The sequence below is a fragment of the Herpailurus yagouaroundi genome, unplaced genomic scaffold (genome assembly GCF_014898765.1).
Source record: "Herpailurus yagouaroundi ecotype Mexico unplaced genomic scaffold, PumYag 207, whole genome shotgun sequence".
Lineage (NCBI taxonomy): Eukaryota > Metazoa > Chordata > Mammalia > Carnivora > Felidae > Herpailurus > Herpailurus yagouaroundi.
Window position 1 is genome coordinate 4410678 of NW_024412438.1, and position 13227 is coordinate 4423904.

The 13227-nt window shown below is 58.6% G+C and overlaps 1 protein-coding gene across 4 annotated transcripts; it reads left to right on the top strand.

Moving 5' to 3' along the window:
• Window positions 1-6: 6 nt before the first annotated feature.
• Window positions 7-5566, top strand: ENTREP3 (endosomal transmembrane epsin interactor 3). Of its 4 annotated transcripts, none has more exons than XM_040452722.1 (12): window positions 7-690; window positions 889-945; window positions 1162-1272; window positions 1378-1497; window positions 1635-1742; window positions 2248-2423; window positions 2552-2651; window positions 2982-3051; window positions 3229-3780; window positions 4286-4354; window positions 4468-4721; window positions 4814-5566. In XM_040452722.1, the coding sequence occupies exons 1-12, from the start codon at window positions 466-468 to the stop codon at window positions 4985-4987; spliced, it is 2016 nt and encodes a 671-aa protein (XP_040308656.1). In that variant the 5' UTR covers window positions 7-465; the 3' UTR covers window positions 4988-5566. The 4 variants fall into 4 exon arrangements, with proteins under 4 accessions (XP_040308656.1, XP_040308659.1, XP_040308658.1 ...); XM_040452725.1 differs by having other exon boundaries at window positions 4349-4354; XM_040452724.1 differs by having other exon boundaries at window positions 3003-3051.
• The last annotated feature ends 7661 nt before the right edge of the window (window positions 5567-13227 follow it).

The window sequence follows — 13227 nt, forward strand, 5'->3', positions numbered from 1 at the left end:
GGGGGGAGCGGGGCGGGCGGCCGGGCAGCCGGCGGCGCCCCGGCCTCTCCCCGCCAGGCGGTCTCAGGCCCCTGGGACCCCTCCCCGCTTCTTCCCACCCTCCCCGTCCTGCCCCGCGTTCCCGACCGCCGCCTCTCCTCACGCCTGGACCTGCCCTTCTCGGCGCCCCCGTTCTCCAGGGAGATGCGATGAGCCGGCGCCCCCGCGTCCTCATCGCCGTCCCGGGCACGGTGCCCGTCCGGTGCCCGTGGTGGGGAGGGAGCCCCCCTCGACCCCTTCGTGACGCCCCTCCCTTGGGCCCCCGCCCAGCTGGAGGCCCTGGGCCATGCCCCAGGGGACCCATCCGGGAGGTCGGCTCTAGAGCGAGGAGGGTGGAGAAGAGAGAGGACGGGGCCTTGGGCGCCTCTGAGATGCTCCCAAGCGCCGGTGGAGCCCGAGCGAGGCGCAGGCAACCGCGCGGCAGGCATGATGCCCTCGCCCAGTGACTCCAGCCGCTCGCTGACCAGTCGACCCAGCACCCGGGGCCTTACCCACCTCCGCCTCCACCGACCCTGGCTGCAGGCCCTGCTCACGCTGGGGCTGGCTCAGGTGCTCCTGGGCATCCTGGTGGTCACCTTCAGCATGGTGGCCTCCTCGGTCACCACCACCGAGAGCATCAAGAGGTCCTGCCCGTCTTGGGCTGGATTCTCGGTGAGTTGGGTGCACGGTGGTTGGGTGGGGTAGGCTCCTGGGGCCCCACCCCTCCACACTAGCTGCCAGTCCAGGAGCTGGTCCCTCCTCCCTCCTCTGGGCTTCTGGTTTTCCTATAGAGCTGGGCGCACCCTGTGGTGAGGGGTCACTCGGGTGCCTCCCCCTGCCAGGCTGAGCCTGTACCCACTCTGTCCCCAGCTGGCGTTCTCCGGGGTAGTTGGCGTTGTGTCTTGGAAGCGGCCATTCACTCTAGTGGTAGGTGTTTAGGGTCTGGTGCCCACCGGGAGGCAGGTGCCCAGCACCCGAGGGGAGGCCCACAGACGCCCGGGAGAAGCGAACTGGTTGTGCAGTTTGTGCCTGCCAGGCATGAATGTCTGTGAAGGAGGGGCCCACCCGTGGTAGAGGGGGCCCACCCGTGGTAGAGGGCACCTCTGAGGGCCCCAGCCCTGAGTGTGCACCTGATTCCCCCAGGTCTCCTTCTTCTCCTTGCTTTCGGTGCTCTGTGTCATGCTCAGCATGGCTGGCTCTGTTCTCTCCTGTAAGAATGCTCAGCTGGCCCGAGACTTCCAAGACTGCTCCATGGTGAGACTGAGAAGGGAGGGTCAGAAAGAACTGGTTGGGGGAGGTGTGCAGGACCCCTGGGTTTGTCCTGACTCAGGCTGCCTCACCCTCCCCACTCCCACTCAGGAAGGGAAGGTCTGTGTGTGCTGCCCCTCCATTCCCCTGCTTCGGCCCTGTCCAGAGTCGGGCCAGGAACTGAAAGTTGCCCCCAACTCCACCTGTGACGAAGCCCGAGGGGCCCTCAAGGTGAGCATGCGCGCCCCACCTCAGCCATTCCTTTCTCCCCCACCATCCTGGTTTTCACCTTTGCCTCACGGGCCCAGAACTCGGGGGATTTACCCTTCCCCGGGCCCCTCTCCCATCCGTCTTCCTCCTTCCTCCAGAACCTGCTCTTCAGCGTCTGCGGGCTCACCATCTGTGCCGCCATCATCTGTACCCTCTCAGCTATTGTCTGCTGCATCCAAATCTTCTCCCTGGACCTCGTGCACACGGTGAGGGGGAGCTGGGGTCAAAGCCAAGCAGGTACGATGGGGGCAGGGGCGAATGTGCTGGGACCGGGCTCGAGGGGATGGGGGCTACGGCACTGGCTTCTGCGCACCGGAGGCTGCAGGCTACGTATTAGGCACGTCTAGCATCTAGCGTAGCGGTGTCGAGGGCATCCAAGGGAGGACGAGGAGGAGAAGGACAGGGAGTGGGGAAGTATGTGACCCAACAGTGAGACTACAAGTTGGGCGGAGTCCAGAAGGAAGGTCCTAGGTGGGGATGAGGATAAAGGGTCAGTGTTGGAGCAGGAGGAGAGGACAGGTGGCAATTCTGGACAGAGATGGGGCCGTAGAGCCAGGATTTTCTAGACGTTAGAGGAAGAGCTGGTGCTGGCTGGGGGAGGGGCCGGAGCCCAGCTGTCTGAGGGGGCAGGGCCAGGACGCCGTGGAGGGGTGCAGGAGCCTAGGGGCTGTGTTCCCAGAAATCGGCCTTGCTGACCTGCTTGCTCCCCAGCAGCTGGCCCCAGAGCGCTCAGCCTCAGGCCCCTTGGGGTCTCTGGGCTGTACGTCCTCGCCGCCAGCCCCTCTGCTACACACCATGCTGGACTTGGAGGAATTTGTACCGCCGGTGCCCCCCCCACCTTACTACCCCCCAGAGTATACCTGCAGCTCGGAAACAGACGCCCAGAGGTGAGGCCTGGCAGAGTCCTGCGGGGGTGGGGGGGGCGGGGGCAATGCAGCCACCTGGGTTGGCGGGGAGGGAGCTTTGTGGAGTAGGAGTGCTCTGCCAGGCTCCTTCCTCTGCCTCCCCCTCCCAGCATCACCTACAATGGCTCCATGGACAGCCCGGTGCCCTTGTACCCTACTGATTGTCCCCCTTCTTATGAGGCCGTCATGGGGCTACGAGGAGACAGCCAGGTGAGAGCGGGTCTCGGTGTGGCCTGGGGAGCTGGGACAGAGCCTGAAAAGCCCAGTGAGCTGTTGTGCCTGGACAAAGAAAACAGTAGTGCTCATGGTCTTTGTCACCCCAGCACGTGCAGGGTCATCTTTGATCTCTCCGTGGTAAGGTCGGGAGGGAGCAGGAAGTACCATTTCTATTTTAAAGATGTGGAAACTGAGGCCCACATAGCTGACCCGCACAAAGTGACAAAGCTGGACTGGAATCTGGGTGTCCAGAGCTCTGTCCCGCACACGGGGTGGCCAGATCGGCGTGTAGGGCTGGCCCCTCGACACTTGTGTTTTCCGCAGGCCACTCTGTTTGATCCACAGTTTCACGACGGCTCCTGCATCTGTGAGCGCGTGGCCTCCATCGTAGACGGTGAGCAAAAAGGGGGGAGGCGAGCACGGGCCGGGCGGCCTGGGACGGCCGAGCAAGCTGGGGCCCGCTGGGCGGCTCCGTGGAGCCCTGGACTCGAGCTGCCTCCTTGGAGGCGGAACCGTTGGCAGAGTGGCCCCTGATGGGCCCGTACCGCCCCGCGCCCCCTGCCGCCCACAGTGTCCATGGACAGCGGGTCTCTGGCGCTGTCCGCCATCGGTGACCTCCCCGGGGGCTCGAGCCCGTCGGAGGACTCGTGCCTGCTGGAGCTACAGGGCTCCGTGCGCTCCGTCGACTACGTGCTCTTCCGCTCCATTCAGCGTAGCCGCGCCGGCTACTGCCTCAGCCTGGACTGCGGCCTGCGCGGCCCCTTCGAGGACAGCCCCCTGCCGCGAAGGCCCCCCAGGGCCGCCCGCTCCTACTCCTGCTCCGCCCCCGAGGCCCCGCCCCCTTTGGGGGCCCCCACGGCCGCCCGCAGCTGCCACCGGCTGGAAGGCTGGCCTCCCTGGGTGGGACCCTGCTTCCCCGAGCTGAGGCGGCGGGTCCCACGGGGCGGCGGCCGGCCGGGGGCGGCAGCGGCCCCCCCTCCCCGCGCCCCCACTCGCCGCTTCAGCGACAGCTCAGGTTCCCTCACCCCCCCGGGGCACCGGCCTCCGAATCCGGCTCCCCCGCCACCGCTGCTGCTGCCACGGTCCCACAGTGACCCGGGCATCACCACCTCCAGCGACACCGGTGAGCATCCCCCCCCCCCCCCCCGCCCCCGTCCCCCACCCAGGGTTCAGGAGCAGGCGGGCGGTCAGGGGAGTCTGGGGCCAGTGATCCCGCCAGAATCTGGGACACCGTTGAGGTGCCAGAGGCGGGAAAAAAGGGTGAGTTCACTCCTGCCCGGGGCATTTCTGGAGTGTTCGCTTCCTGAAAACGCACCATCATAACTGAGTGGCTAAAAGAGATGATTTCTGAAACCCGATTCCATGACTGGGCGGGAATTAGTTACCCCTCCAGGCCTCAGCTCCCTACCCCCTCCCCTAGAGGTGTTCGGCAGCACAGCAGGTGCTCATCACTGCCCTTGGGCTCTGGGAACTGAGGGGGGTGCGGCCACCGGCGAGACCACCTTAGTTCCTGTCCGGTGGGCAGGCTGCTGAGGACGGGGCTTGGGGGCTGGAGCTCTCTCCCCGAGGGTGGTGCGACCAGTGGGTGTGTCCACTGGGCACTTGCACCGTCTCCATCTCCTCCCCAGCTGACTTCAGGGACCTTTATACCAAAGTGCTCGAGGAAGAAGCTGCTTCCGTTTCCTCTGCAGATACAGGTCAGGCTGTGGTTGGTGCCCAGGGGCCAGGCGGTAGGGGAGTGCTGCCTGGCCCTATCTGCACCTCCCTTCCCATCTTCTCTCTCTTCTTCCCTCTCTCTCTCTCTCTGCAGGGCTCTGCTCTGAAGCCTGCCTCTTCCGTCTAGCCCGCTGCCCTTCTCCCAAGTTGCTACGTGCCCGCTCAGCCGAGAAACGGCGCCCTGTGCCCACCTTTCGAAAGGTCCCCCTGCCCTCGGGCCCTGCACCTGCCCACTCCCTGGGAGACCTGAAGAGCAGCTGGCCAGGCCGGGGCTTGGTCACTCGTTTCTTCCAGATGTCCAAGAAGGCCCCAGACCCCAGTGGCAATGGGGCCCATGGGCTTAAGCAGGTGGGAGTTAGGGGAGTCTGGGAAGATAACCCAGGAAAGCCCGGGGCTTCAGGCTGAACCACACTGATGGCCTCTCCTGCGTCCCCCTCTAGGTGCCCCACAGCCCGTGGGGCCGGCCAGGCCGAGAGAGCCTCCACCTTCGAAGCTGTGGCGACCTGAGCTCCGGCTCTTCCCTGCGGCGCCTTCTGTCTGCTCGCAGGCTGGAGCGTGCCACCCGCCCCCACAGCCTCAGCCTCAACGGGGGCAGCCGGGAGACAGGGCTCTGACCTGGGCTTCTTGCCACTGTGAACAGATCCGGGTGAATGCTGGGGCCACAGGCACCAGCTGGTTGGGACCAACAACCCCCAGCGCCCCACGCACTGGCTGACACAAAAAGAAACCCGCTGAACACCCCCAGAAGTATCCCTTTGCCTCCTACCTCCGGGGGCTCCTGCTGCTTGGCTCTGCCCCTCTGGACCAGGGGAGCTGCTGTCCTGTGCTGCATGGGCATTCAGGCTGTGGGGGAGAGGCCCCCGCTTACAGCATTGGAAGAGGAAGATAAAGTCTTATCCCCCAGCATGAAAGAGCTCTCTCTGATTTGACAGGGACACTATGGCCAGGGCAAAGGCGTGGCCCAGTGCTTAAGCACAGGGGGCTGTGTGCCTGTGTAACGGGGTGGTAAGGCATGAAGAGTCCAAAAAATCTGGGGGACTCTCAGCTCTGCCACCTCTAGCTGCATGACCTTGGGCGAGTTACTTAACCTCAATTGCCTGATCCATAAAACATTGTGAAGATGAAGGTGTGTAAAGCTCTGAATACACGGAATAAGCCTTCAGTAAGTTTCAATTTTCCCCTTCTCTTCTGGATCATCTTGGTCACCATTGAAATTCGTTCTGGCATCCTTCATAGTTAAGAAAACTGCCTCAAGACATTTATTTCCAGCTATCTGTGTTTCTGCTCCTTTTCATAGCAAAACGTTTTCTCTCTTCCTGCCCTCCACTTCTTGAACACTCCAGTCAGGTCCCATCCCCACCCCTCCCCAGGCACTGCTCTCGAAAAAGTGTTCCGTAGCCAAAAAGGTATCAGACCCAGTGGCCATTCCCCTGCCTGCATGTCACCTGACCCCTGAGAAACGTTTAACCCGGATAATCAGCATCTTTCCCCTTGAATTTTGCCCTTTGAGGACCTCATGCTCTCCCATTTTTTCCCTCTACCCTTTCGGTTTCCTTTGCCAGTTCCGACACCTCTGCTGAGCGGTTTAATGCTGGAGGACCCCAGGGCTCTCCCCTTGACCCTCTTCCGTTTTCTGTCTGCAAGAGGCACTCCCAAAACCTGTGGCTTTAAATAATCTACGTGTCCACGGACAACTCTCCTTGGCTCCTCCACGAGCTCCAACCTCCAACTTGACATCTCTGCTCGGATGTGTAGGGGACCTTTCAGACTCAACGTGGCCACAGGTGAACCCTTACATCCCATCCCCAGCGCCTGTTCCTCCACTGTTCCCATCTCGATCAACAGCACCACCGCTCAGCCGGCTGCACATTCCAGAAGCTTAGGAATCATTCTGATTTCATCTTTTCCCTCATCCAACACACCCAATCCTATCCTGAATTCACGCGTGTTTCACCACCTACCTAGTTCAAGCCACCCCCCTCCCTCCCAGCCTCTGGTCTCTTTCCACTCTTGCTAAAATCCATTCTCCGCTCGGCAAAGTGATAAGAAATCATGTCACATCGAGTCCTGCCGAAGTCTGATGGCTTCCCGCTGTATTTACAATGGTCTCCAAACTCGCCAGCACACGATGGGGTCAGGCACAGCCGGTCTCGCTGCTCCGGAAAACTGCCTCACACGAGCGCTCCGCCCCTCCTTCCCCTACACACCTGTGCCCTGTGGCCGTGCCCCCCCTCACCTTACTGGGCATCCCTGCTGCGTCAGTGCCACGTTGTTCTGCGCACTTGCCACTACCCAGCATCAGCTTGCTTTTGTTTTTGCTCACTGCGCTGGGTCTAATTGTCAAGTTACTGGAGCGGTGCTCGGGCAGCCACAGGGCGCGTACGAGGGCGGGGAGCAGGGCGGCGCGCTGCGCGCACGCGGCGTCAGGCGGCCAAGCTTCTGGAACAACTCCCCGGCACGACGAGCGGCCTCAGGGAGTGCTGGGGCGCGGCCGGACGGCCACGCGGTGGGAGGAACTGGGCACTGGGGTTCCCGCGGGACAATTCCCGGGCGCTGACTGTTCCCTACCCCGAGCCTCCCAAAGGAGCCAGCTAAGGAACGCAGCCCAGCCCCGGCACGCTGGACTCGGCGGGGGACTCCGCCCCCCGTCGCCCGTTACAGTGCGCTGTCGCCGGGCGCCCGGGAGCATGCGCGCTTCTCGCCTTCCGCGCCCTCTTTCGCGTACACTCCCGACTACGCTTGCGCCCCATCGGGACTATGGCTGGCCAGCGAGAGCAGTCCGTCCCCGAGACGGCCAATAGGCGCGCGGAACGGGCCCGCGGCCGGCCTCCCGGCTATTCGAGGTCCCGCCCACGTACCGCCCCCCACATCCCGCGGCTGCGCGCAGAGGGGCTGCCGACGCCCTGAGCCCAGGCTCTTTGGGCCGCCCTTCCCGCGGTGCGAGCAGCGGAGGGGTTTCCCTTCGCCTCCGGTTGAGGTTTTCTTGAGAGGTGGAGTGGGAAGGAAGTCTGTAAAAGTTATCCATTCCTTAGTCATTCGACAAATGTACACTGCGCACGGGACGAGTGCCAGGCACTGTGCGGACACCGGTAATAAGGCACCCGGGATAGGGTACAGGGATAGGGCGCCAGGGTAGACAGCGGGGATAGCGCGTAGGGACAGGGCGCCAGGGAGGCCGAGGATAGGGAGCAGGGATAGGGCGTGGGGATAGGTCTTTGGCGATAGGGCACCGGGGATAGGGTGCGGGGATAGGGTGCGGACAGGGCACCGGGGATAGGGAGTGGGCATAGGGCCTCAGGACAGGGAGCTGCGATAAGGTACCAGGGCATGAGGCCCAGGGGATAGGGCGGGGCACCAGACACACTCTATTGTGCCTACCCTATTGTGCTTACCCTGGGACACAGCAATTACAATGGGACACATTGGTACAGTTAAGTCCAACGGTGGTGAGCTACACAAAAGACGTAAAGGCTGTGATCTGTTACAGGAGGGGTGTGGGAGCTTGCGTGGAGAGAGAATTTCTAAGAAAATGGCATATGAGCAGAGTTCTGAAAGAAAGATGAACAGGCATAAAGGAGGCCAACCGGAGGGGAAGAGTGTTGCATGCTGAAGGAAGAGCCTGTAGAAGGGACTTAGAACAAAGGGGAGGAGGCTGGTCTCTCTGCCTTGGCACCTGCCCCTTATAGTCGGATTTCTACACAGCAGCCAAAGTGATATTTTTAATCTAATCTTGTCACTTCCCTGCACCAAACTCTCCAGTGAATTTCCATCTTAGAACAAAAGTTGGACTCATTATTGTGGTCACTGAGGCCCTACGAAATCTGGAGCCAACCAGACTCACTGGTTCTCACTCTCCCCCTCACTGGTTCGGACCAGCCCACTCTAGCTTTTATTTTGCTTCGTAATTCTTATGGTCCCCCGAAACCTTCTGTTTTTCTCCCTTCCACCCTCACTTGAATATGAGCTCCGTAGGGCCAGGGACTTCATCCTCCTCCTCATCGCCATATCCCCAGGCTCGACACCAGTATCTGGCACCTAGCAGATCCTCAGTTATTTGTTGGGTGTGTGAATTGGGGAGCCCATGGCAAGGACGCCTAACCCGGGCAGAGGTGTCAGGAGGATGGTTCTGATGTCAGTGACGTTAATGCTCAGGCCTCAGTGATGAAAAAGAGTAGTTACTCATTTTTTTTTTCAAGAGAGGAGAAAAAGAAAGAATGCATGGCCAGAGGGTTAGATGAAGTATGCCAGGGGCAAGATGAAGTATGGCCAGTTAGAGGAAGTGTGGTTGGGGCATAAGGTGCGAGTGGAGAGGTGAGAAAGGAGGGGGAGCAAGGGCCAGGGCCCATAACCCCTCTTAAGGGCAGAGTGGAGCCATGGAAGGATCTAAGGAAGGAGAGAGAGTGGAAGCTTCAGAATTTGTGTTTTAGTTAGAACATCCAGTTCTCAGAGAATGGATTATAAGAGAAAAGTGGAGGTTAGGAGACCACGAGAGAGACGTTTCAGTAGTTTAGAGGAGAAATAATGGGGGTAAGGGTACAGAGAGAGAACCGAGTCAAAGATGAGCCCCAGGTTCTGGGAGGAAGGGGTTCCATTCCTGGGGAAAGAAAGCACAGGAGGAAGAGCAGAGTTGGCTGCAGGGCACAGTGACCTCGTGATTGTCCTGCTGATGGCGTCTGTGAGACACCCAGAGGGAAGGTCTGGAGGGCGGAGTCCCGTCACAGAGTCGATCCCAGGAGAAAGACTGGGATTGGAGGTGGAGATTTTGGAACCAAAAGCAACTGGAAAGGAATCAAAGCCATGGGGTTGTCTCTTCGGAGAGAGCGTGACGTATGAGGAGAGAAGGCCTAGGCCAGGCCCCCGAAAGGGACACCTAGACAGAAAGAGGGGGGGCTGCCTACAAAAGAGAAGGAGCAGCCAAAGGACTGGGGGGACATCCGAACGTGGAGTAGAGGTTGGAGTCGTGAAAACAGGAGCAGGCTTCCGGAAGGGGGAAGTCCTGTGTCGACTGAGGTGAAGGGTCAAGTCAAAGAAGGGCCGAACCCTACCCATGGGACTTAGCAACAGAGAGACCATTAGTGACCTTGGCAGGAGCAGGTCTGGAGCAGAGAGAGGGTCCAGAGCAGGCCCGCGGAACGCAGGAAGTGTGAGAGGCGTCTAGCAACTCGTTCAGGAAGTCTGGCCACAAATAACCCCATCGCGTGCGTTGCCCCGTGAAATCCTCGTCACAGCCGCCAAGGCCACAGGAGATGAAGAAATTCGGGCTCTCAGAAGTCAAGTCGCTCCCCAGTGTCTCAGATCTGGTGAGTGACTGAGTGAGGCTTCCGATCCTGAGCAGGCTCCCCCGGGGTCCCGGCTCAAATGCCCTTCCATCTCGGCCCCTCCATCTTGGCGCTCTTTAGGGGACAGGGGCACACGGGGGCAGCGGAGGGAGACTTAAGGGTTGCGGACACAAGACGCCTCGGACTGTCCCTGGAGGGAAGACCGGCTGAGGAGCAATAAAGTACTGATTCCGCCCTGAGGTTTCCATGGAACTTTCCAGTCCACATTCTTATCTTCCGTGAGCCTCATCACAACCTTGCACGAGAGGCTCGGAACAGTAGGGAATGTGTGGGCACGTTCGCTGGTGTTCGCTGTTTGAACCCCTCCTCCCTGCAGCCTTGACCGCATCTCTCTGTTGGGCCTTCCTCGAAGTCTGACCCCCGCGTTCAGTTAGTCCCCCTCGGCCTGCGCGGTGGGGTCAGCGCTGCGGTGCTGGCTCAGCCAGACTATTTTTGTCCTTCTGCTTGTCGCTTATATTTAGCTCCCAGTCACCTTCTCTGGTGCTCAGCTAAGTCTTTTAAAAGTGCTGTGCAAAGGGGACAGAGGGATGCGTCCGCGGCCACCTCGTGCGCCCCTCGTGGCCGCTGCCAGCAGGCCGGCGTGCGGGCGGGGACTCCCCCAGGGCCGCGGTCCTCAGTCGCCCCCTAGGGGCGTTCGCAAAATCTGTGTCTTTTGCGCGGTCCCGGTCGGGAGGCGGTCAGAGGTGTCGGCGGTGCGAGGGCAGGAAGGGCAGACGAGCCAGATGGCGCAGGGTCGCCCCGCGGCGGGAACAACTGCCGGTCATTCCGCTGGACGTTGGAATGTTCTGCTCAACAACACGTGCAGAGCAAAAATCAGATTTCAGCCTTGCAGGGGCGCGGGGGGGCGGGGGGGGGCGGGCAGTGCTCCGTCGGTTAAGCGTCCCACTTCCGCTCAGGTCACGATCTCACGGTTCCTGGGTTCGAGCTCCCCTGTGCTTTGTGCTGATTCCGTGTCTGCTTCAGATTCTGGGTCTCCCTGTCCCTCCCCCGCTTGCACTCTGTCTCTCTCTTTCTCTCAAAATTCAAGACAAAATTAAAAAAAAAAAAAACTTTAAGCCTTTCAATTTAAGCAAGCCTTTATTATATAATAATGCAGAGAAGTTTTACGCGAAGTTTTGTTGTTGTTGTTGTTTGGGGTTTTTTTGGATAGAGCCCAACAATTTAGGAGAATATCGTGGCGGAGAGGGAAGCGTGGAGACAGTACATCGTCCTGACGCGGCTGCGGCTGCAGCTGCCTTCTCGGTGACCGGGAGTGCGTGCAGCTGGGGAAAAGACGTGGTTGAACAGCCTTCTGCTGTGCCCTGTGCTCCTGCAGGTGCTTGCAAGGCCACCAGCCAGCTGCACATGCGACGCACTGTTTACTGGTTCAGTCCAGGTGTGATCTGCGGGGGGCCTGGGCGGCTCTGTCAGCTAAGCGTCAGACCATCTGTGCTCAGGTCATGATCTCTTGGTTTGTGAGACCCAGCCCTGCGCTGAGCTCTGCGCTCTGCACTGACACTGTGGAACCTGCGTGGGGTTCTCTCTCTCTCTCTCTCTCTCTCTCTCTCTCTCTCTCTCTGCCCCTCCCCTACTCATGCTTGCGCTCCCTCTCTCTCTCTCTCTCTCAAATTAAATAAACATTTAAAAAAGTCTCTCCAGGGCACCTGGGTGGCTCAATCGGTTAAGCGTCCAACTTCAGCTCAGGTCATGATCTCACAGTTCATGAGTTTGAACCCCGCATCGGGCTCTGTGCTGACAGCTTAAAGCCTGGAGCCTGCCTTGAATTCTGTGTCTCCCTCTCTCTCTCTGTTCCTCCCCCACTCATGCTCTGTCTCTCTCTCTCTCCTTCAAAAATAAATAAAAACATAAAGTTTTTTTTTTTTAAAGTCTCTCCAGAGGAACCTGGGTGGCTCAGTCGGTTGGGCATCTGACTTTGGCTCAGGTCATGATCTCGCAGTTCATGGGTTCAAGCCCTGTAATCAGACTCTGTGCTGACAGCTCAGAGCCTGAAGCCTGTTTCCGATTCTGTGTCTCCCTCTCTCTCTGCCCCTCCCCTGCTCATGCTCTCTCTCTCTCTCTCTCTCTCTCCTTCCAAAATAAATAAACATTAAAAAATATAAAAAAGTGGATCCGTCACTGGAATCTACTCCTGAAATCATCATTGCACTATATGCTAACTAACTTGGATGTAAATTAAAAAAAAAAATCAAGTGTTTGTGTTTCAAAAGACACCATCAAGAAGGTGACAAGAGGGGCGCCTGGGTGGCGCAGTCGGTTAAGCGTCCGACTTCAGCCAGGTCACGATCTCGCGGTCCGTGAGTTCGAGCCCTGTGTCGGGCTCTGGGCTGATGGCTCGGAGCCTGGAGCCTGTTTCTGATTCCGTGTCTCCCTCTCTCTCTGCCCCTCCCCCATTCATGCTCTGTCTCTCTCTGTCCCAAAAAAAAAATAAATAAAAAACGTTGAAAAAAATTTAATAAAAAAAAAAAAGGTGACAAGATGGGGCGCCTGGGTGGCTCAGTTGGTTGAGCGTCCGACTTTGGTTCAGGTCATGATCTTATGGTTCGTGAGTTCAAGCCCCACATCGGGCTCTGTGCTGATGGCTCAGAGCCTGGAGCCTGTTTGGGATTCTGTGTCTCCCTCTCTCTGCCCCTCCCCTGCTCCTGCTCTCTCTCTGTCTCTCAAAAATAAATAAATGTTAAAACATTTTTTTTAAAAAAGGTGACAAGACGACCCACAGAATGGGAGAAAATATTTGCAAGTCATATATCTGACAAGGGCCAAGGATCCAAGATATATAAAGAGCTCCTACAGCTCAATCATAAACAGGCAACCCAATTTAAACATGCACAAAGGATTTGAACAGACATTTTCCCGAGGATAACGTACAAATGGACAACAGGCACATGAAAAGATGCTCGACAGTATTGGTTATTAAGGGAATGCAAACCAAAACCATTGTGGGCCACCACTGCGCCTGCACTAGGATGGCTACTGGCTACAATAAAAAAGACAGTGACAACCGTTGTCAGGGATGTGGAGACATTGGAACGCTCATGTGTTATCGAGGGGAATGTAAATGGTGCAGCCGCTTTGGAAAACTCCTCAAGAGAAACCAAAGTATTAGGGGCGCCTGGGGGGCTCAGTTAAGTATCCGGCTCTTGGTTTCGGCTCGGGTGGTGATCTCATGGTTCGTGAGTTCAAGCCCCACATCAGGCTCCGCGCTGGAAGAGTGGTGCCTGCTTGGGATTCTCTCCCCTCTCCCTCTGCCACTCCCCCACGCGTGCTGTCTCTCTCTCAAAATAAATAGACTTAAAAACGTTTAAAAGGAGAGAGAGAGAAACGAAAGTATGTCCATACAACGGAATACTATTCAGCGACAAAAAGGAACAAAACAGTGACACAGGCCATGACGTGAATGATCCTCAAAACATGATGCTAAGCGAAAGAAGTCAGACAGAAAAGATCACATATCACATGATTCCATTTATATGAAATTCTAGAATAGGCTATCTTTAGAGACAGAACATAGATCAGTG

What these genes read in the sequence shown, in the direction of transcription:
- ENTREP3 (XM_040452722.1), top strand. Translation starts at nt 466, where the DNA reads ATGATGCCCTCGCCCAGTGACTCCAGCCGCTCGCTGACCAGTCGACCC. An exon ending in CGTCTTGGGCTGGATTCTCG is followed by an intron (nt 691 to 888) that starts GTGAGTTGGGTG and finishes CTCTGTCCCCAG; the next exon opens with CTGGCGTTCTCCGGGGTAGT. An exon ending in ACTTCCAAGACTGCTCCATG is followed by an intron (nt 1,273 to 1,377) that starts GTGAGACTGAGA and finishes ACTCCCACTCAG; the next exon opens with GAAGGGAAGGTCTGTGTGTG.